Source organism: Antennarius striatus, chromosome 4 (genome assembly GCF_040054535.1).
Source record: "Antennarius striatus isolate MH-2024 chromosome 4, ASM4005453v1, whole genome shotgun sequence".
NCBI lineage: Eukaryota > Metazoa > Chordata > Actinopteri > Lophiiformes > Antennariidae > Antennarius > Antennarius striatus.
In genome coordinates this window covers 15,448,956-15,471,099 of record NC_090779.1, presented here as the reverse complement: position 1 = coordinate 15,471,099, position 22,144 = coordinate 15,448,956, and the positions used below count along the sequence as shown (strand labels likewise).

Here is a 22,144-nt window from a genome sequence, read left to right as displayed (position 1 = left end):
AGCACTTTTGTGTCTCATGGAGGTCCCAGAATCACAGAACATGGCGCATTTTCAGATGCCGTCAGCCAATAGTATGTGTGTACGGTATCATGTGACTGCCTTCCAAAAATCTGGGATGAGTGCAAAAGTTGAAATTTGACCTTGACCTAGTTTTCTCAAGGTCAAGGTCATCATCTCATTTCCATCCCCTTTGCCACCCAAGTAATGTGCTTTTTGTTTCATCTTTCTATGTGCAATGGTTGTGAAAATATTTGGTGGACAGACCGATGGACGATTACACGAACACTGACATCTACAATACATCACCGCTTTGGGGGATGTAAAAGCTGATAAAAATTGGTTTCCTCCCGCCACCTGAGATATCACAAGAGTCTGAAATTACTGCTCTGGATCCATCCAGCCAGCAGCATCCACTGGCGCGCTGATACACCTGTAAACGTCTACTGGCTCAATTGAGGAAAATCAAGTCAGTGGGTTGTTTAATGACAGAATAAATCCAGCAGGATGCTTAAAGAAATTGATATCCTGACAACGCCAACAGAGCCAAACAAAGCACTTCAGCAGCTCAGTCTGTTCGTGAGATTGCTTGCATACGTCAGGATGAGATATGGAGAATAATCACACTCTTTCCTTACCACACCTATTTCATAGTCACAATCAATGTTTAATCGTAAATGTTAAATGTAGTCAAAGTACTGCTAAAGACATGTAATATATCACAGCAGCACATAGAGCACAAGACTGATGTGTGAGGACTGACTGGAACCAAAGTGCATCTCATTTACCAAATTATTCACAAAGATTTCAAAGGTCAAACTCAAACTACCATTCATATGACAGTCATAGTATGTGTGATCGGTATTTGTCAAGAGCAGCAGGTTATATTGACTAATAAATGAAAATTATCATAATGGAGAAATGCAATTTGAAATTTTTATGCAAATAAAAACAATATTATTTCTCGCATAAAATAAGTGGAGATGAGGAGGAAGAGGAGGTCCAAGGGAAACAAATAAAATGTGAAGATAAGTCATGGAGGCTGCAGAGGCACAGACATTTATGTATAGGACAGACTGAGGACGTGGAAGAATGGGTGGGATGGATGAGTTTTAACTATTCATGTTTGAGTCTGCTTCCAGCCAGTATAATCCATTAGAATGAACATGAGGCATTAATTTGAAGCTCTGAACATTTCTCGTTTAGTGTAATTTTTACCAGTAGATGAAGTTAGACCTCCAACAGTAGCTGTATCACAATATATATACAGTACTGTATATTTTTCTTATTTATTTGTTTTACATGTCCTAAACTTTGTCCCAGCATTGACAGCTTTAGTGATTAATTTGTACTCCATTTACAGTGGTACCTCTACTTACGAACGTCTCTTCATATGAATTTTTCTACTTACAAAATGCCTAAACAGGAAAATATTGCCTCTTGTTACGAAAGAAATTTCAAGATACGAAAGGTAAAAATACAGTATGGGCTGCTACTCGCAACTCCCACCACATTATTAAAACAAAAGAAAGTTAAAGGAGCTAAAGGCATTGTGTGGGTGGTTGGAATTCAATCTGTTGTTTGGCATGTTGAGGCGAGGAGCTCATGAACCAAAAAGGGCAAAATACAATTAGGAGAGCAGTTAAAAGGTAAATGGCCATCATTTTTATTCTTTGTTTTTTACATTATGCACAACTCTCATTTATTGTGTATTAATCTAATTGTAACATGTATTTGTTACAAGTTTTGATACATTTTTATGCTTTATAAAACATTTATGTCTGAATTTTGGGGTGCTTGGAACAGATTAGGGCATTTGCATGGAATACGCATCTCTACTTATGAAATTTTCTACTTAAGAAATTTCTTCCAGAACCAATTAATTTCGAAAGTAGAGGTACCACTGTATTGTACTGTTACAGAAGAAAAATTTATTTTCAGATTCCACTTTACTAATACAAGAATGGCAGTAACTAAATATGAATGTGAATAAATAAGAATACATCCATCAGTAATAACCCGTGATGAGCATAGACACACTTTTACAACTACAACAGCAGCTCATCACAAGTTTGCGTAGCAATTGCTCACAAACTCTGTTACGGCCCTGCATGTGTGTGTGTGTGTGTGTGTGTGTGTGTGTGTGTGTGTGTGTGTGTGTGTGTGTGTGTGTTTGCGTGTGTGTGTGTTTGCGTGTGCGTGAGTCCTGGCTCCTTCGACTCCTCCGGTTCCATCCCTGGCTGCTGATTGGTGCGGCATGCTTCCCCCGGTGTGCTCCATCCCTTGTCATCAATCAGTGTGGGTTCTGTCAGGTCCTCTGCAGCCGTTCAGACGTGGCGGCTGGTTTCTTGTGAACAGTCCATCTCGTTTGCTATTGCGCTGTGATGTGTTTTGTGATCATGTTGTGGAAGAATGGGCCAATTTATACACAAGTCGAGTACAAGCAGGTATTTATCTGTATTAGACTCACTAGGAGTAGGTGTGCTGCTCACCTGGATAGTTGTTTTTTTATGTTACAACTTTCTTTAAGCAAGCTGGGTTGTAACAGACACGTGAATAAATGACCTAACAATGATTAATATTATTTTTTTAATATAACTTAAATAAAATTGTTTCTTTAACATACAATTCTGTTAAATACCATACCTGAATTGAACTATACCTGAACTCTAACCACTGATACGGCTGAGAGCTCTGGAGGAAATGTAGTTGCTGTGATTTGGATTCAGTTTGTTCCCTGTTTTATTTTCCTTTGTATTTATTTCATTCCCTGGTTAGCCGGCTCCTGTGTGACCGTCTGCCACTCCTTGATTGTTTCAACCTGCATTTTGTTATCTCCCTGCTTACACTGTATAGTCTGTGATCTCCCGCTGTATTTTATCACTTTTCCTGCGCTTCGTCCCATGGATCTCATTTTACTCCTCATCGCTCTCTGTGCTTCAGCCCAGTAAATCTCCTGAGCTTCTCGTTTTTTCATCACATTTTCATTGTTTGATTTGTGTTGTTCTTGATTGTTAGTGATTTAGTTTTAAACTTCTGTTGCTTTTGGACTTATTTTTCTCACCATTTTCCTCAGATTAACTGTGTGTCCCGTGTTGTCTGCATCTTGGTCTTGTTTTTAATGCCATCATTATGTTCAAGGTCAACCATAAAATGTCGAGCTGAACAAGTTTTTTTAAAAATTTCAGAGATAAAACTCTTAAGCTCTGTCAAATCAGCATAAGAATGGCTTGTACATTTTCAAATGGTGATTAAATGTGCATTGCCCATTCTCTGTTTACCCCATGACGGGGAAGCTGAAGCCTGTCACAGGTGACTGGGTGAGAGGCAGGATACACCCTGAATAGGACACCATTTCAAAAGAGGGTGGACACATGGAGAAATACTATCATTCACAGTCACATGCAGACCATGGTGTGACTGACATTCACAAATTCAGCCTGTATTGCACGTTAGTGACTGTGGGAGAAAGTCTGAGGAATCTCTAAAGACAAAGAGAGAAGAAGGAACCGGCAGAACATGAAGTATAGCTTAAAGACAAAAGGACAGGATGGTGGGTCATGACGTGAGATGAGGCAGCCAAAGATACAGAACAGATCAATCAATGGGCTCCTTAAGTCTGGCCTGAGGGACAGAGATCAATGAGGAGAAAGAGGCTGGTCCACCACAGGAGGCTGTAAATTATACACTGGAAACAAGTCGAATGAGGGGAGACAGACTGAAACAGTGAGACAAATCAGAGGCTAAAAAAAGAAACATCTGACCTTTCAAGTAAAATTTTCGTGGGTGATTCTGTACGTGAAGTATTTAAGATGTAGTGGGAGTGAAGGTCCAGATAAATCAAAACTCTGCTGCAAGTGAGTGTGTGTACACCTACAGTATGTTAATATTAACCTATAAAGTTGTCATTATTTTTCATCAGCATATTATTATTCCACCCAGAATAACATCACACACATACATACACTCACTCACATCTCTCCATATAGTGGTTAATGTTCTGAGGCCACTCTCAGACGAAAGAGTGGAGATTAAAAGAAAAAAAAAAGACATTTGAAAGCCAGCACCTACACCAAACTCCCTGGAGAAAAACAGAAAATTGAAGCAAAATGCAAGAACCTCTTTAACTCTTCAGCGATACGTTGCTTGCTCTAAGTATAGCAAACAGGAATACTGATGAAACCGGGAAACGTTCCCACGGGAATACAACTGAATGCGCTCATTCGCAGACCCACAGCAATTCCTACACCAACAATGTTGTTTGCAATCTAATTACTCACCATGCATCCGTTTCTCTATCCATGGTGCTACTCCGCCACGTCTACCTTATCTCCCTCTTGTCAAATGTCTGAACAGTGGGAGATTTTGGGGGGAAAAAAACAAAAAAACAAGAAGAGAGACACAAGAATGCTTTGATTCTATTGTTCCCTGTATTTTCAGCGTGGCTCTAATTCCTGCCTTGTTCCCATTGTTTTCTCAGAGTCTTTATGGAACCGAGGAAAAACTGAGTTGTGTGCTTTTTTGTTTCCCTTTATCAAGTGGCAACAGGAGCTTTACCTGCTAGCTTAATTTGGGAGACACATGCATGCATCTCCTACACTAATGGCGTCCACCTCAGGCCGCTTTCTATGATCCAGCAATCTGAAAGCACTTAAAACATTAAGCACTTAAACAATTATGTCTAGCAGGAGGTTGACGATGACCAGAAGCATTGGAACACCAGCTCTTTGTGTTCTCAAGCATCCTGAGTCTCCTGTGCGCTTCCTCTAACATACATCCTGCATGACTGGACCTTTGAATTTATGATGTAAACACAATTTCGAAAATCATCTGTTTGTTTAAGGATCAGCCTCTTAGGGGTTCGTTAAATCAATCCAGTTTGTTTTGAATGCACTTCCTGATTTATTCCTTCCTTCTCTTTTTCATTTACTGAGTCTGGGGGTGGGGATGGGTAGTAAATTGTAAAATCTGATAAAGAAATACTTGGTCTGTTGTATATGCTGGGAGTGATTAAAACTAAGAAATCTGAATGGAAATAGAAGGGAAAAAAACCCATCAACCGAAGCTGAATTGCAAAACTTGACCAAGATTTGATTCGGATGATATACCAAACTTTTAGCCCTAGGCTGATTGAATTATCAGCAGTTTGTGTTAACATTTCATTTAATTTCAGTGTAACAGGATGTGCCCCGCAGAGATTTGGAGGTGGGGGTGAGAAAACGACAGACATGCAGTCTGGAACCCCGTCTGCTGGCACGTTAACCTTCACCCAGGATGGCCCCAGCAGGAAACTGATCAGTGAAAGCAAACAGCCAGTCGGCAATGACAACTGCTCCAAGGGAGCTGGCTGGAAAAGCAGGAATTTTGAGGATATAAGAGATAAAAATTAAGCTAAAAGTTCATAGCGCAAAAGGGAAGACGGCAGTTGTTGATATATGGTTGTAGGTGTGCCTGCATAGTTGACTGCGAGCACAGACCTGTCGGTGTTGGGAAGCAGATATTTCCGCTGGCGTGTGGTTGCAGGATGTCACAGAATGATGTGGACGAGTACAGACCTTAGTGTGAGACTCCAGTTTGAAAGTTTATTCCAGGGCCAATGCTTGGATCTCTATCCCCCGTGAACTAACACCAGGCTGACAAATGCCTTAGAGGTGATAGTTGGGGTGCTGAAGCAAACTGAAGAAAAAGAATCCTGGACTAAACCCTCAAATTGCTTCATATAACGGAGCTGTCAACACCCCCTAGTTTGAAAAACGACAGGGAAGAATTTGCTGTTTGCAGAGCTAAAGCTACAATCTTTATTCAGTGTATTTGTATTTAAAGTGAAATTATGTACATCCAGAGGAACAAATTACTGGAGTAGTTTGAATGTTAAGACGCAACAACCTTCCCATCCTTTGATTTGGTATAATCCACAACTACCACATAAGAACAATTAGAAAATATTTGCTTCCAAAGACGTTTGAATATCGTGGTGTTGAAAAACGTTGTCCTGTCAGACTTTTTTAGCAACGTTTTACAAAACTCATTGCACATTTTGAAAACCTTTTCAAAGCATTGCTGTTAGCATATTTCCGAGAAACTGTATTCCAGACATGAGTTTCAAAACCTCTTGCGTGAGACTATTATGGGACAAAAAGACCGTATTTGTCAACGTGACTTCCGTGAGAACTGTTACTATATTGTTAATTCTGTCTGGGCAGTGGGTTTAAATGTCTCCCAATAATTGTTCTATTATCTCTCCATCTCCCGTTTAGACTGTCAATCTGTAGTAATTATTCGCTTCACCTCATTGGCTGTCAGGTTAGAAGTGGAGCCAAAAATGTAATTAAACTCCTTTGGTTACAATGGTGGCAACACTCTGGAGAAAAGCAGAGGAAACCAAATGCTGGGAGACTGAAGGGAGGGGCGCACAAGCTGATGTACCAAATGCCTCATGGGAGACCCAGGTCCACTCGTCTGGCTGCAAATCCAATCAAACGGAAGGAGAGAGCCTCGTCAACCAAATGTCAGGGACAAGGCCACTGAGTCTACCGCCTGGATTCATCCCCCCGAATCACTCATCAAGGGATTCGGGGTGATGAGAAATGCTAAATAAATGGTGTGTGCCTGGAAAATGAGTCGTATGGCACAGATTCCCATGGTCAAATTTGAATGTCAAAAGAACAATTACCCCGTGGCACTAATTCCAATGTCGGGGTCCATTTACAGATTACACATAGCCTAATATCTGGCTGGTGCACACGTGTATAGTCGTGATGCGACAGAACGGATTGAGCCTCACCAATCAGCCTCGTGTTTATTTACTAGTCATTCCGTGCTCTCTGCTTCCCATCATTCTCAGCGGTGGCACCCGCTCCATCACATCTCCCATAAACTATCTGCAAGGCTGACAAAATGTACGGCAGCCATATTTACAGCCCCCGATAGCAATTGGAGGTTAACAATGAGGCCTGGCTGCTTCGGTTTATGAGCCGTTCTTAAATTGTCACTATGATTAAAATCTCCGTCAGGTGGAAGACAATGGTGCAGGGCCCTTCCCTTCGAGCCTGCAGTGAAATATTGCTTTGCATTCATCATCTGAACTCGTTCACAGGGCTTTACCTTGGCCAACAGGCAATTTTTCGAGGCACTACTTCAAGCTACGTTGCATGTTTTTGGACTGTGAGTGGAAGCTAGAAGAAAACTGACACTAACATGGAAAGAACATATAAACTCAACACAGGAAATACCAGGTATGGAATAAATGTCTCAGATCACACTATTCACAATAAAATAATGTATTCACAGTCTGACACAGAAGCACAGGGCAAATCTGAGATGCCCGGAACAAATTCCATCATTAAAAATAACGACCGTTGGACAAGTTGGGTAAAAATCTCAGTTCAGATGACTTTTCTAGTTTCACGCTGCAAGAACAACAAAATGCACACCTGCTCTTCTGATTTTTTTTCTCCTCTGCATCCACTTCTGTCTTCATCGCTCTTCAATTCTGCAGTTGGTGCCTTCATCATCAGACGAAGGCACAACCACCACCAATAGGGTTCAGGGCATGACCCACTTCTTAACTTAGCACCTGCCCACATACATAGTGTCATGCACCACCTGAGCCAAAGGCAAGACCACACCCTCCATTGTATAGTGTTATTGTCTAACTGTAGCACTCGCTTACACAAACTCTGTGGGAGTGTAAATCTATTCCAGGTCTCATCTTGAAAACTGGAAACATATACAATAGCTTCAAAAATAATACATTAAAAAAGTGCAAGTCATTTCCTGTAATTGCCACCTTTGAAGAATTGCCAACTTTTTAAGATGCTATTTTATTGACATGAAGGCAAAACGTAAAAGAATAGAGGCAAACATTTCCGGCTCACTCACATCTTTTCACAGAGTAGCAGAGAAAGGTAATTACATCTGCCGGAGAAAATTATACACTCAACTTCTCACATCTCTTCCAATTCCACTGGTTTCTTTCCGTCAATCTGTCCTAGCTTTTGTCTGTCCACTCCTTTACCCTCCCACGCACCACTCTACTTAACTTCAATGGGATCAAATTAACACTCCCTATGTTTTCCCATTTTCGTCTCCCGTCTGACAAAAAAAAAAGAAAAGAAATGCGAGACAGATCCTCATCTTCACCTCTACACATACCAAGAATGCCAGTTTGCTCTGACACTCTCACTCCCAGAGGAAGCAGGTGGTAGGAAGTGCAAGAAAAGGACAGAGGAGCATGTGGATGTGTCATTTGTGTCAGTTAATATAAATTACAAGTCTCATAAAAGTCCTCATGAAATTAAGCGCCATTCTCCTTCTCTTTGACTCCCTCTGTTTGCGTGTGTGTGTGTGTGTGTGCGTGTGCGTGTGCGTGTGTGTGGCTCAATAAGGTCATTCATTCTCTTTTAAGCTGTATATTTATTTTGATTGCACACAGCCACAGAAGCTTTTCTTTGTCTCCAGCCCTGTCCATTTGGTTTTATCATCTGAAATGTCTGACGTTGCTGCTTTAGAGAGCTATTAGTGCAGCATAAACCGCTGGTGGGTCTTAACAGAGGAGGCCAAAAAGACAGAAGGACCTGTGTCCCCCTGACCCATATTACAGCACATTAAACACGCTCATCTTTATCTCTCTCTGCACATCCTTCCCTTTCTCGTAAACATGTGTCTGCCTGGTCGGCTGTTGAGCACATCTTTGGCTATCAGGCCGAGAAACACCGTCTCCAGCTCTGACCTTTGGCTCTGACATTTTCTAAGTGACAGCTTTCTCACTGGAGTAGTATCGCATCGACTGCGGACGTCAATTATGTTGCTTTGCTTTCCCCTGTGATGAAAAACACACATTCTTTACACAGACACACACACACACACACACACACACACACACACACACACACACACACACACACACACACACACACACACACACACACACACACACACACACACACACACGTACCCACTCAGAGGTCAAACGTTGCTAGAAGAAAGAGCTTGTAAATGTGCATAAATTACAGTTGAAGAGAAAGTCTGTTATAGAGCTGGGGAGAGAAGTGATCAGGGTGAGCTGACATGCTCACACGCTCCTTTGATAGGATAGCACACAACGCTCATTACAAATAAAGCAGCGTTATAGATACTGCAACCATAAATGATGCTCAGTACTGACTTTAAATATAACGGCGGCTCAGGTCCATCTCCTATAGTGTAAATGCATTAGAGCAGGTTCACCAGTAAACTACGAATACATCCTCTAGGTGGTCATGATTCAAAACAAATCGTACCACCGCCGTTTAGGGAACGGATGACAAAGAAATGCTGTAGAAAGTCATAACAAGCATGACATAAACTTTCTCGCACATATATGCAACTTTTCCAGAAAGCAGCCAAATATCTGAGCTTCAGTGCAAGAGTCTTGCTCGCCCTGAGAGATGGTTTTTCATTTGACTGTTACATCAGGAGGGGTTTAGAGTTTAGACGGTGGGCACTGAGCAAAAAGCTCTGCCGACTTCCCTTCATGACGCTTATCTTTTCAAGCACATTTCTTAAAGCCTTCGCTTAAATCGATTTTGAAAAAGACTGTATTTTATAATATAAGATGCAATGACAGTCACACAGTATTATCGTAACAATTTTAGGTTTTTGCTTAAACTGCATTAGGTCTAAATACCCCGAAGTCACAGCTTGTGTGCAGCACAGTGAATGCTGTGTGTTTGCATGGCATATGTTCCTGCTAGAGTGATTTTATATTATGCGGCCTGTCAGAAATGTCAATTATGTCGTATAACAGCATATTCAGTTCCAGAAATCAGCTTGACACAATACGTGATCTGAAATACTTAAGACACAGAAAGCTACAAGGACATAACATTTGATATTTAATATCAATTCTGACAAAAGCAGAGAAACTGGCCTGAATAAAAACAGATGATAAACACTACATGTACTAATACTTCATCTGAATTCATTCCACGGGCAGCAGCTTCCCAGGGACCCCTTTTACAACTCGGTGTAATGATCCTCTGTAGCAGGCAGCGAGATAAAAGCTTTTTATTATCGACACATTGATAACTAATTCTTATGCCTATCATTAATCTGTATCCGTCTGCATCCTTCTCTCCACAATGACTCTGGCATCAACAATTAGCCAAATATGCAACAAAAATGTAATCACTGCAGATTGTTTGCTTGCTCTTTACACACACCTAGCTTCAGGCATGATATCATGTCAAAACAGGAAGCCTGGCAACATGAATAGCAAGAGCTGTCATGGAAATCCGGTCAAATGAGACTGAGGAACAGGATGAATAATAATAAATGACCACCCTGAAAACCAAAAGACAAGCGATGAATAATAGCAGATTCTTTTTCACCATCAACACTGGCAGGAAATAGCTTGATACACATTATATAAGACAAGAGAGGTGACTACTCGACACGCCTCGACATATAAATAGAATTTCAATCTCACTTTAAAACCAAACCCTCTGAACTGAAAAATATCCAGCTGTGTTAATCCAACATTTCAGAAGTCATGCAGCATTTTAGCATCAAAATGTCTACTTGCACACAGTTACACCCTTCTTATATATTAACACATTTAACTGTTGTCATCCTTTATAAGCCTTAGAAGTTGTGAAGATATTTGTAAAACATTTTGTGTGTTTGAGTGTGCGTACGTGCATGTGTGTGTTTCAATGATAAATCATTTAAGGCCAGAGGTTGCTGTGACCATCTTCCACTATGTCCTACAGTAACTCTTCCCCTCTTTAAATGCTTTAAATGCATCACATTTGAGGCCTATTCACCAAACAGTATGTCATCTTTATTACCTACACGGCAATAAATTATTATTCATTATTATTATTATTCATTTACTCAAAATTCATTTCAGCACTAGTTCCAACTTTGGAAAAGTTAATAGATATGAATTACAATAACAAGAATTTAATTTGATTTCTGACTGACTGACTTGTACTGAATGAGAAGCATTAGCAGCAAAATGAATGGGGTGAAGGAAAATCTGCAAATAATAGTGACGCTATGTTGAAACTACCTCACACCAATCAAAAATGTAAATTAAACAGTTATTCTCGATCTTTGTTATAAGTGGATGTTTCTATAATATAATAAGGTAAGAATGAGGTAGTTTGCTTGATAAAAAATAAATCTCAGTGTTGCTGAGGACGTGGGCAGGGCATGCATTTTTATGTTGTAACAGAAAAGCACACAAAGGGACTCACTGCAGCCTCGTCCTCCCTGCTGCTGCTGGTGTCCTCACTCTTGTGGTGGTTGGCTGAGGAGCGAGCGTCCCGCTTACGGCTAGTGTCCATCCCCTCCGTCTGTCTCTCTCCATCTGGGCCAAGGTGAAAAAAAATGACAAAGCTAAGAAAGCTAGCAAGCAGTATTAACATCACGGTGGTTGCTGTCATCATCAAACTCATTGTCATCATCTCATCCTCCATTTTAATCACCATCAACATGATTCAAATGTCAGTTTCATCATCGCTGATAGTGTAAATCTATTCATAAAAGTCTTCATCATTCAAAAACATCATTATTACGGTCAGCAATAATTTCAAGCTCAAACTCATTTTTATTCTTCGTAAGCCAATCTTACGGTATCACATCCACACAGACACTAACAGAGAAAAGAGGAATTAAGTGATGAAAAAAATGTAATTAAAATAGCAAAAAACAGACAAGAGAGATGGATAAAAACTAGCCTGAAGGCAAAGTTTGAAGGGAGGAGGGGGTGAAAGTTGGGGAGGGTCCATCATGAATTGGAGAAACATGAACAGTTTTTTTCTTGCTGTGAGAATAAAGTCACGACATACATCTGTAGGTGCTCAATCATCCAGGCAATAGCAATCTTAAGAAGTCAATACATTTATCGCTATTAACATTAGATTCAAAGGTCCACTACAGCTGAAGAAACAAACATAATCTTGACGAAACCGCAGATCATTCCGTGACCTCTCACTTCCCACTTGCATACCTTTGTCTGAGGAAAAGGAAGCTGTTCACGCCAACTAAGACTAAAGTTCTCTAGACAATAGAAGCAACTTCACACACAATCACATATGACCTCTGTTTAGCCACCAGTTTATTTGAATACAATGATGGTTAAATATGTGAATGACACCTGGATCCAAATCAAAACTTAATAAGTTTTAACAGAATATGAAGGCAACAGGTAGCATTATCAGGTGAAGGAGACGGCGCGCACAGCTCCAAAACTTGTATAGTGTAATGGTATCCTCAGTATTGGTATCCTCTAAATTCCCTCAGAGGACAGTGTAGTGTCAGTGTTTCTGATCAACAAAAACCTGTGGCTGCCATTCAGGTAGAAATGACAGGCATGAATTTGTGCAAAGCGGGATATCCCATATGTGACAATGAGGCAATGACAATTCTCTTAGACCAGTCAGGGCTCTGTAAGGTTGTCATGTGACCTTTGAGTTTGCTCAACGTTTCACCTCATGGAAAGTTATTCAGGTGAGTCGAGTGGAGTGGCTTTGACTCATGTGAGCCCACAGACATAGATGATGACGCGGTAGCAGGTTAATAAACCACTTCTTACGTCAGCAACCCTAGAAATCCGCAGCAGGGCTGGGTGTGTTACCACCACACAGTGACTTTTGCAGGTTTGGGGAAGATAACAAGGAGGTGAAAAACCTGTGACTGATTAGCTAGAACTAGTAAAGACCACCTGATAAGAGGTGACCTTAATCAAATAACCAGAATAATTAATTTTGCCTCAGAGAGAACAACCAGAAAAACAACCGTTTTCATGTGGATGTGTCTGTCAGACAACGTACACTCAAAAACGCCATCTCTCCTCATCTGTACTCGCACATGCACACACACACATGCACAAAAATGTGCAAACACACACACACACACACACTTGCTGCCCTGGACGATCAAACCGTAACCCAATTCAATGCAGAGCAGTAACAGGATATTCAGCACTTTATGAAAGGCTGGTTATTTGGAGTTACAAGGGGCGAATGGCTGCTCATCAGAGCTCGTATAAGGGCTTTTACTTCTTCCAGGTGTTCATATAAAATGAATCCAAACCCGTTTCAATCCAATCTTTTTTATTTGTATTGCACAGTTTTCAATCCCATTTAGCTGACATGGTTCACAACACACACAACACTGCTCCAGCGTGGATGGGATGCCATAAAGGTGGCGTCTGTTCCATTGACTTTCCCATAAAAATCAAGAGCGGGTATTCTATGGTGTCTCAAATGCATTGCAGTGAAAGTGGTTCATTACTGTCTGCTGAGCAGGGGTGGCTGCAGTACACACATCACACACACACACACACACACACACACACACACACACACACACACACACACACACACACACACACACACACACACACACACACACACACACACACACACACAACCAGACACAGAAAGTCATGCACACACCCATACACACACATGGGGATGGATTTTGATTAAAAGACAGAACGGGGAGAAGGGGTGGCTATAAAGCATAATGAGAGCTAATGGTTTTCCAATATGTCCCCTTAACAATGAATATGAGTGGCCTGAATTAGATCCTGTTTGGTGTGCAGAACGGTGACTGATGCTGTGTACTTGGTCATGCACACTCATCATTTACATAAGGAGACAATAGGAAAAAACAATGGAGAAAAATACAAGTAGAAAATAAAACAGAAGTAAAAATCTGTCTCTTGAAAAACTTGAAATTCTCCTGCAAACATGATCTGATGAGGTCTGGTTTTCTTCATCTGTTTGGATATTGTTCTATATTGTCTCCAGAACAATATGAGATTAAATAGAATACAATAATACATAATTTAAAAAAATACAAGATTGAAAAATAAAACAAGATGTGCACAATGAACATCACGGAATCTTTCAGTGGGTGCAATTTTCCAGGGTAAATGAGCTGTAGGGACAGCTGTGGAAATGATCAGTCTGCACACGCCAACTCAACACGGGCAGTTGAAGTCAATCCTGAGAGCTCCACCAGATCAAAGAAAGAACGCCAAACCAGGCTCAAGTTCGTCTCACTCTGTGCTTAACTTTCCTGCCATTGTTGAGCCGAAAAGAGGGCACTTCAACCCTCATGTCTGGATCCAAGTGTGAAGCTAAAACCTGTTTTCTGACGGTAGAACTAGCTTAGCACCAACAAGACTGCTGTCAGAGAGACACCTTGATCACCCTCTGCAGGATGTGGGTCTCTACACAAATTTGGTTTTATTCATACTTCGACCTGAGGGTTTTTAAAAGTGAAACCTGTCATTCAAGACAATGGGGATATCTCCACAGTCTTAATGGTACCTGTGTTTAGCACAGAATGGTAAAAATCAGAAGAAACCGGTTCAGTGTTGGTGAGCTGATTCACTTGTGTTCAACAGAAATATGAACATTAAATCGTAAGCATTCACGTAACATTGACAGGCATAGCTAAAAGACCAGAAAGATGTCAGACAAAAATTGGAAAGTGAAGAATAATCTAAAATTGCCCCAATGTAAAATAGGCAGCCAATTAATTTAATTGTGCATTGCAATTATATTTACTTTATTTTTTCTATTTTTGCTCTTCTTCTTGGTAACAAAACAAATATGAGTCACTGCATGAGTCATTTGGCGTTCTGCTGCACCATTTACCTGAACTATTAAAATTGGCGATACACTGCCTATGGAAGCCTCAGCTCCAATATTGAAAACAATAGGAACATTATATCGACAGCAAACCAAACAACAGTACACCATCTTCTAAGAAAGCAATGGAAATGACTTCATGGGTTGAATAAAATAATAAATAAAAATACTGCATAAATAAATGTCCTATTTATGCTTATGACGTTCACCTTCACACACAATAAGGTAGGAACACATTGTTCTCTGTAGAAAAAAGAAATTTTCAAGCCGCACAGAGAATCAAACTGACAGCCAAATCCAGTTGAGCTTTTCTTTAATACCCTCAAATAAATTGGAAAAAAAGAGTTTGCCAGCATTATTAAAGAACTCCAGTTTGACTGAGAGAAAATCACCAACGGAAAAATCCTCCAGTAGACAGACAACAGTTGAACAACACGAGAAGGCAAACTTCAACAATAACTTCGCTGTCGAATCGTTTCTCTTCTTCTGTTGAAAACACTGTGCCTGAGTCCCTCATGAGGGGAAGAACTTCTTTCTTGAGAAAATAAAGAGCCCGAGGCTTTTTAAAGCGAGGTGTTATGTGGAGAGAAGTTTCCATCGCTATTTATATTTCATCTAAAAATTACTTTGCTATTTGTAGAGTCACTTTCTATGGATAAATGCTAGGGAAAAAAATTCAAACGAGCATTCACTGTCAAAAATCTTTTCTCTATTTGTGGACGAATGCTCAAATGTTCTTTGCCAACATCTCCCTTGGCCTTTCCTTTAGTCTGTATGTGTGTGTGTGTGTGTGTGTGTGTGTGTGTGTGTGTGTGTGTGTGTGTGTGTGTGTGTGTGTGTGTGTGTGTGTGTGTGTGTGTGTGTGTGTGTGTGTGTGTGTGTGTGTGTGTGTGAGTGGGCAAGTGCTTATGCGAAGCTCATCAGATAGAAAATTGTGGTGCTGCAATGAAAATGAGTGCTAAAAATTGTTCCCTGCTGGTGGGTAGCAGAGGGTTGATGGATAAATCAATGGAGCTGTGGTAATGAATCAGACATACACCCCATAAAGGTTGCTCCGTTTATCCTACGCTGGGATAGGTATTCTCCTAAGTATCAGGCATTCATTGCAGGCCTAACAGGGCAGATGTAGAGGCAGGTTTAAACCATATACACTGACTATGATGCAGTAGATGCAGCAGCCATGAGACAAGGTTGACGGTCATGGTGAGCAGCAGTGAGTCAAGAGTCAGTCATTGGACTTTGACAAGACCTCCGACAGTCTCTATGGGATCTAAAGCAGTAATGAAGAGCAGACTGTCGGGTTAACGGAGGAAAATCAACTGCAAATGGAAAACTAATCATTTAGAAGTTCTGCCTCATGTGTTTGTGTCCACTAGTTCTTCAATGGTAGAAAGGAACGTCCATCGCCCAAGAGGACAGAGGTAGTGAAGAAGTATTAAAGAAAAAATAATTCTCTTGGGATGTCACTTTTGTAAGTGAACAGTCCAGTACAAACACATCGGATGATGTTTTTCTAAAGAGGCTTTCCTACAAAAGGAACACAGTCAAACATGGCAGCTCTGGTCTTACAGAACGATTACAGCGGCCATGGTCACAAATAACTTGTACAGTCATATTACTTCATGAACATCTCTTACGTGGTCTCCTTTGAAAGAGTGTGGTCAAACACACCTAATTTTCAACATTACTGGAGGACACAGGGATGAAAAAAAGAGTTGGGAGTTTCAGAGATAACAGAATACACCACATATGCCTGTTTCTGTGACACAGGGCAGGGCTAATTAGTTCATTTAGTTACGACCAAATGTTAAATTAGTATATACAGTACATAGGTAAGTAAAATAACACAAACACACACACACACACACACACACACACACACACACACACACTTCTTCAGCTTAAACATGTGTCAAACTTGCTCTGCTGGTATTACTGTATACTGTGATGCTATGAGGTTTGTGTGAGCTGGCTGTTTTGCTTTCTTAAAGAAAACCACCCATTCTACTTTTACTGAAAGATAAATAGAAATTAATAGATAAGCACTTAAACAGGAAGAAGACGGGCTTCAAGGAAGAGTGGACAAAAGTGCAAGAGTGCTCACAACAACAGCATGGTCTGGGTAAATTATTGAACGGCTTGATCTCAAGTTAAAAGACTATGCTGACTACGTCACTGGTGACGTACGCTGTGCTCCCCTTGAGCTCAGGCCAATGTTCATGAAAGGATATCTCTCCCTCGAAAGGAGAACAAGATTTAAAATGCACAAGACGATGAATCATGAAGTTGTAGCATGTAGAAACAGGAGTGGACAGGGGACAACACCATCAAGTGAAAGGGGATGAATTGTAAGGACGGAAAAGAAGATACACTAAACTTTACGTTAAGAGCTTTGACAGATTCTGAAAATAAAGACGGGTGTCCCTTTGTCAAAGGAGCGCTTCTCGATTATTTAATTTAAACTAATGTTGTGAGTAATTCTGTGAACTTAATGTATAGTTTTTATCATCCGTAAGTAAAAGAACACTCACTTCATTAGTCACTCATTGACGTCACGTCACTTACTCACTTATCCCTTGACCCCTCCCCTCTCTCTCTTTCTGCAGTGCATTTACAATATGCTCTACTTAGAAAGTTTTACAAGCCTCATGGCTTTTTGCTTGCAATCAGGCATGACATTACAAGACGGGGCTGACACAAGGCAATGGAGGATTCAAAACTCATGAGGCAGTATAATTTCTTAATGACACATTTCAACCATACAGGCAAGCATATGAGCGCACACACGCATATCTACGCAGGGAGGCGTGGTGGGGGTGGGTGTTGGGGGGGGGTTACAGGAAAAAGTGCGGAAGGTTTCTCGAGGGCTGTGCTGGCCAAATGGGGCTAGCTAATTATGGCAAATAAACTGCACTGATCTGTGCCATTAGCAAGTCTGTGTTGAAGCTAAGTGGAAATCTACTGTGAAACTGATGAACGGGCCCTGGAACTGACTATTGCTCTACCTAGCCTTCAGCTGAGCTCCAATAACACAGCCTCTCTGAGGGGAGTGCATTAAGACAAGAGGCCTAATCAGGCTTTGGAGATGAGATAAATAGAAACAAAGAGATTGGGAAGGAAAGGCGGAAGAGAAGGAGAGAGAGAACCAAGGATAATGTGAAGATGAGGCAGAATGCTAATGTATCGTAGCAGACAGTGTGCTTGTAGGCCTGTAGGTGTATAGAGCAGAGAGATAGGGAGATAGCAGAGATATATAATGTGCTCTAATATGGGTCAGGGGCAAATATGCCCTCCCAAACTCTCCTCTAAGCTCCTCCAATGTTTTGCACTTTTCTAATAGTTTGCTGAAGCCATCATGGGAAAATGAAGAGAAAAAAAAGGAATACAAAAAACCCTTCAGTGGAGACAAAGATGACATCAGAGCCTTGGGGTCAAGTTCCCACAAAGATTTATAGATAGCCTAAAAAATGCAATGACCTTATTGCATTGTCAGGCAATGGATGCATGCATACAGGCAATAATACAAAGGTATCATTTTGAAAGAGATCTAATGACTATCAGGAGTGCTGTATACAGTACTATGAGTGCAAATTAGAATGTTTCAGGAATGTTTTCTTCATTCAGACTTGTTAAATGATTAGCTTGAAACTTCTTCTTTAAATGTCCAAGTTATTAGTGGTGAGGAACATTCTTGGCTGATAGTGAACGTTCACAGACACTTGTTTGTGGCATTGTTCTAAGTTGTCAGGATGGCATGCACCGGAAAATAAAATGGCTTGAGACTGAACTTGAACTTGGAATAAACATGACTTGTGAGAATCTCTATTCTTGTGAGCATTTCGATTTGGTGACTGTCTATTCCTGATGATTGTAGGGATTAGTGAGCTGTGAGCTCATTTTTTTGGTAAGCTTTAAAATATTTATATAGATATTTGTGTCAATAACTCCTCGTCTGGCTTGGCGATAGGCTAATGAACAAAACCGCCTGGTCCCTCTGTGACCTGCCAGCCCACTCACCCTGTTCACCTCTAAATGGTTGGCTGACTGGCCATCTTATCGTGCTGCTGAGCACCCCGAGGCCTCTGTGAACTCCACTGGCACACATACAGGGCTTTGTGATCTGGCCTAACTCTAAGTTGCAATGGGGCAAATAAGAAAAACCCCATGTAGTATATCAAAACAAGTATGAAATACTCACTATGGGAGCATTTAATCCCTGAGAAAGACAGACTGAAGATAATTAAGTTCTTGTTCCTCATTATGGATCTGAGAAAAATCTCAATAAATATTAAAGAATAAATAAGATACATTAAATTCTAATAAACCAAAAGACACCTCAATAGTAGACTGGCCATGTTTACATAATGTGTTGTAAATAATTAAACAAATATTTCAGAAAAATTCCACAAACAGCCTAGAATAATCAATTCAAAACCATGAACAGGAAATAAACACATGAATGTTCATATAACTAAATACATAAAGTGATAAATAAATAATAACACATTAAATGAAATAAAAATATTAATAATGCAATTCCATACTTGGTTGTTTCTGAGTATCAGAGATCCAGAAACAAACCAGACCAGTAGAATGAGCCTACACTGAACTAGTAACCATAGAAACAGGAAAAAATAAAGTCCTCACAAACCAAAAAGAACCACAGTACTTGGCTGATTGCAGAAAATTTTGATTTTTGAGTTTCGATCCCATTACTCTCACCCTCTCCTCATTCACATTCAATAAAGAGAGAGGAAATGACAGAAAACGCTCTCAGAAAGAAGGACACTGACCGATGTTGATGGAGTATCAAGGGCGACAGGCGTGCAGCTGCTGTAAAACGGTTGCAGCAAACGCAAGTTCTGTAGATTCTCTAGATGCCTTGACATGTCCGTATGCTATGTGAGCATCGGCGTGTAACATGACGTTAAATTCTATGGTGTTCTGTTCTCCAGGGACTTAATTTGTCTTTTTGAGCGAGTGTACAGAGGCACATTCTCTGCAAAGTTGCCCACAGTTGCCAGTGACACCCAGAGGCAGCTGCTCCAGCCACAGCAGCGAAGATATGGAGGCGACTCTGAGCTACTGCAGTATCACAACTGTCACAGCTCATGTGTCACCGAGGAAGGAATTAAAGTTTGCATGTACGGTTTGGACGCTTCTTCAGCCCTTACCCTCATTAGCATACATTAGTAAACAAAGGAACAGAAGCGGAGAGGGCCCTTGGTGACGGGCTAACATTCTGTCACGATGTTAGCAAGAGTCAGAGCCGAACTGAGCATCTAAATGAGGTGACATTGCTGGAGGAGACCTCTCTGTGATAATTCATCCATCTTATGTGTTTCTGACAACTCTGCTGCGGCTACGGGAGACAATGAGACAGAGAAAGAGAGAGAGAGGGAGAGAGAGAGAGAGAGGGTGTGACAGGCCAACAAAAACACCAGATAAACTTGAGGTAGGAACAAAGCTTCCAGTCTAGAAGCAATATGCGCTGCAAATTTAAAGAAAAAAAAATCTAAAGGAGCAAGGAAATTTTTCATGAGGGAACAAGAAGAGGAGACAGAGGTGTCAGAAAAAGGAAATAGACAAGGAGAAAAATAGAGAGGTTTGCAATGTGTCGCTTAATGATGGAGACAAACAGCATTTCAAAAAGCTCTAAACATTGCAGAGAAGGCTGGCTTCTGAATCACCTTACTCTTTCTGTCATCATTCTTTCTTTTATTTCTTCCTCAGAAACCACCATCCTCTATTTCCCTTCACTCCATCACCATCTCTGTCTTTGCTGTCTCACTCCAGCTTTGCTCTTCCTCTACATCTTCCTTTACTCTTCCCTTGCTTCTTTCCTCCTCATCATCCTTGTTTGCAGCCTTCTGATGTGTCAGCAGCGATTAATACCCAAATGCTGTCATCGCGTAAAACACCAGTGTGGTCATTATCCTTTATCCAAGTACAAAATCATTACTACTGCTCCTAGGAGTCATTACTCTCAGGATAAAATCACATGTGTTCAGAAAGTAAGAGATATCTGATGAAAAATAGTGGTGAAAAAGAGAAGAAAAAAGAAAAGATACAGCAGTAATGGTTGTGAGCGAGTACAGCATGAGAATTAAAGATGAAAGAAGACTTGAGGAGCAAAAGGAGGGCATGAACGGGGAATAAGGGAGCACGACTAAACTCAAGAAGGAAGAGGTTATGCGTTACACGTGAAGAGGAGGGGGAGGAGAAGGGAGGTTGTGGAGGAGATAGAGGAGGACAGCAACAATAATAGCCTTGTCTTATCGGTGTACAGTGATAAATTCCCTTCTCTGTGGTGAGTCAGTGCCCCAGCTGGGGCCAGGCCTGATGAAAAACCACCTCCACCCAGCACTACAGCCCCGGATACTCATGACCACACAATTTATACGAGCCGGCCAGGGAACCGACTGAATTTTGGACGCTGACGCTCCTGGGACACACTGAAAACCTCAAAAGGAGCCGTTCTGTTATGACCCATCTCCCCTCCTCTGGGAAGCATCCTGACAGTCGCTTCAACACATCAGTCACTGGTTACTGGTAACAACTCAGGATTCTGGTCATTTTGTTCCAAACACTGTCAACTAACCACCTGTTACATCCATCCATCCATTTTCTGCCGCTTCATCCGCCGCAGCGGGTCACAGGGGGCTGGAGCCTATCCCAGCTGGCATAGGGCCTGAGGCGGGGGACACTCCGGGCACGATGCCACCTGTTACATCACCAGAGCAATTCTTATAGAATTCTTTATCACAGTTTGACAGAGAATAAAATAATACCGAACATAAAACACGTATTCCAAAAGGGAGGGATTACTGAATGAAGTAATTCTTGTTATTTATTACCATAGATACGGTAATGATACTTGATCATGAGTCTGACAGAAAGCAGGCAGATTTTGTGATGATCTGCGCGGTGGTGGTGGCGGCTGATGACTCTGTTGAGATGAGTGATGATGATTGATGAAATAATAAAGTTGTTGAATCTGCAAAGATCTTATTAGGAGAATATTATGTGAATGCAATGGCACTCAGTAGAGTGTATACCTCAGTCAAAGCCCAATAGTCCCATTTAATTCAACAACGTCTGACTGGAATCAAACATATAGCAATGTAACTATAATTTATGGTGATTGGATTTATAAAAGTCAATATTTAAACCAGACAGACAGACAGACAGACAGTTATTTGCAAGAGGGCTGTAAATAAATGCATGCCCGTAAAGTAAACGGAAGGATTAGACGTGAAGTTTTAGTCTTCCTGTTTTAACTTTCAATACAGGTTTGTTACCCTGGATTCTACATTGTAGTACTGAAGTGTAAACTGCCACGTCAGCTCCCTTTAATGAACAGTCCAATTACAGTAATGCTATACAATTACAGATGGTTTGACATGCGAACATGTTAATCCAATAGCTCAACCATGTGAGATGCAGTCATATTCCAAACACTGATTAAATCCCATATATCTGCACAGAGCTCCTAA

The 22,144-nt window shown here is 40.9% G+C and overlaps 1 protein-coding gene across 1 annotated transcript in view; it reads right to left on the bottom strand.

Annotated features, from left to right (window-relative positions):
- Positions 1 to 22,144, bottom strand: part of b4galnt4a (beta-1,4-N-acetyl-galactosaminyl transferase 4a) — a 115,524-nt gene that overhangs the window by 67,931 nt on the left and 25,449 nt on the right. Inside the window, exon 2 of the mRNA XM_068314167.1 lies at positions 11,238 to 11,350. Coding sequence (XP_068170268.1) covers positions 11,238 to 11,350 — 113 coding nt within the window. The remainder of the gene's footprint in view (positions 1 to 11,237; positions 11,351 to 22,144) is intronic.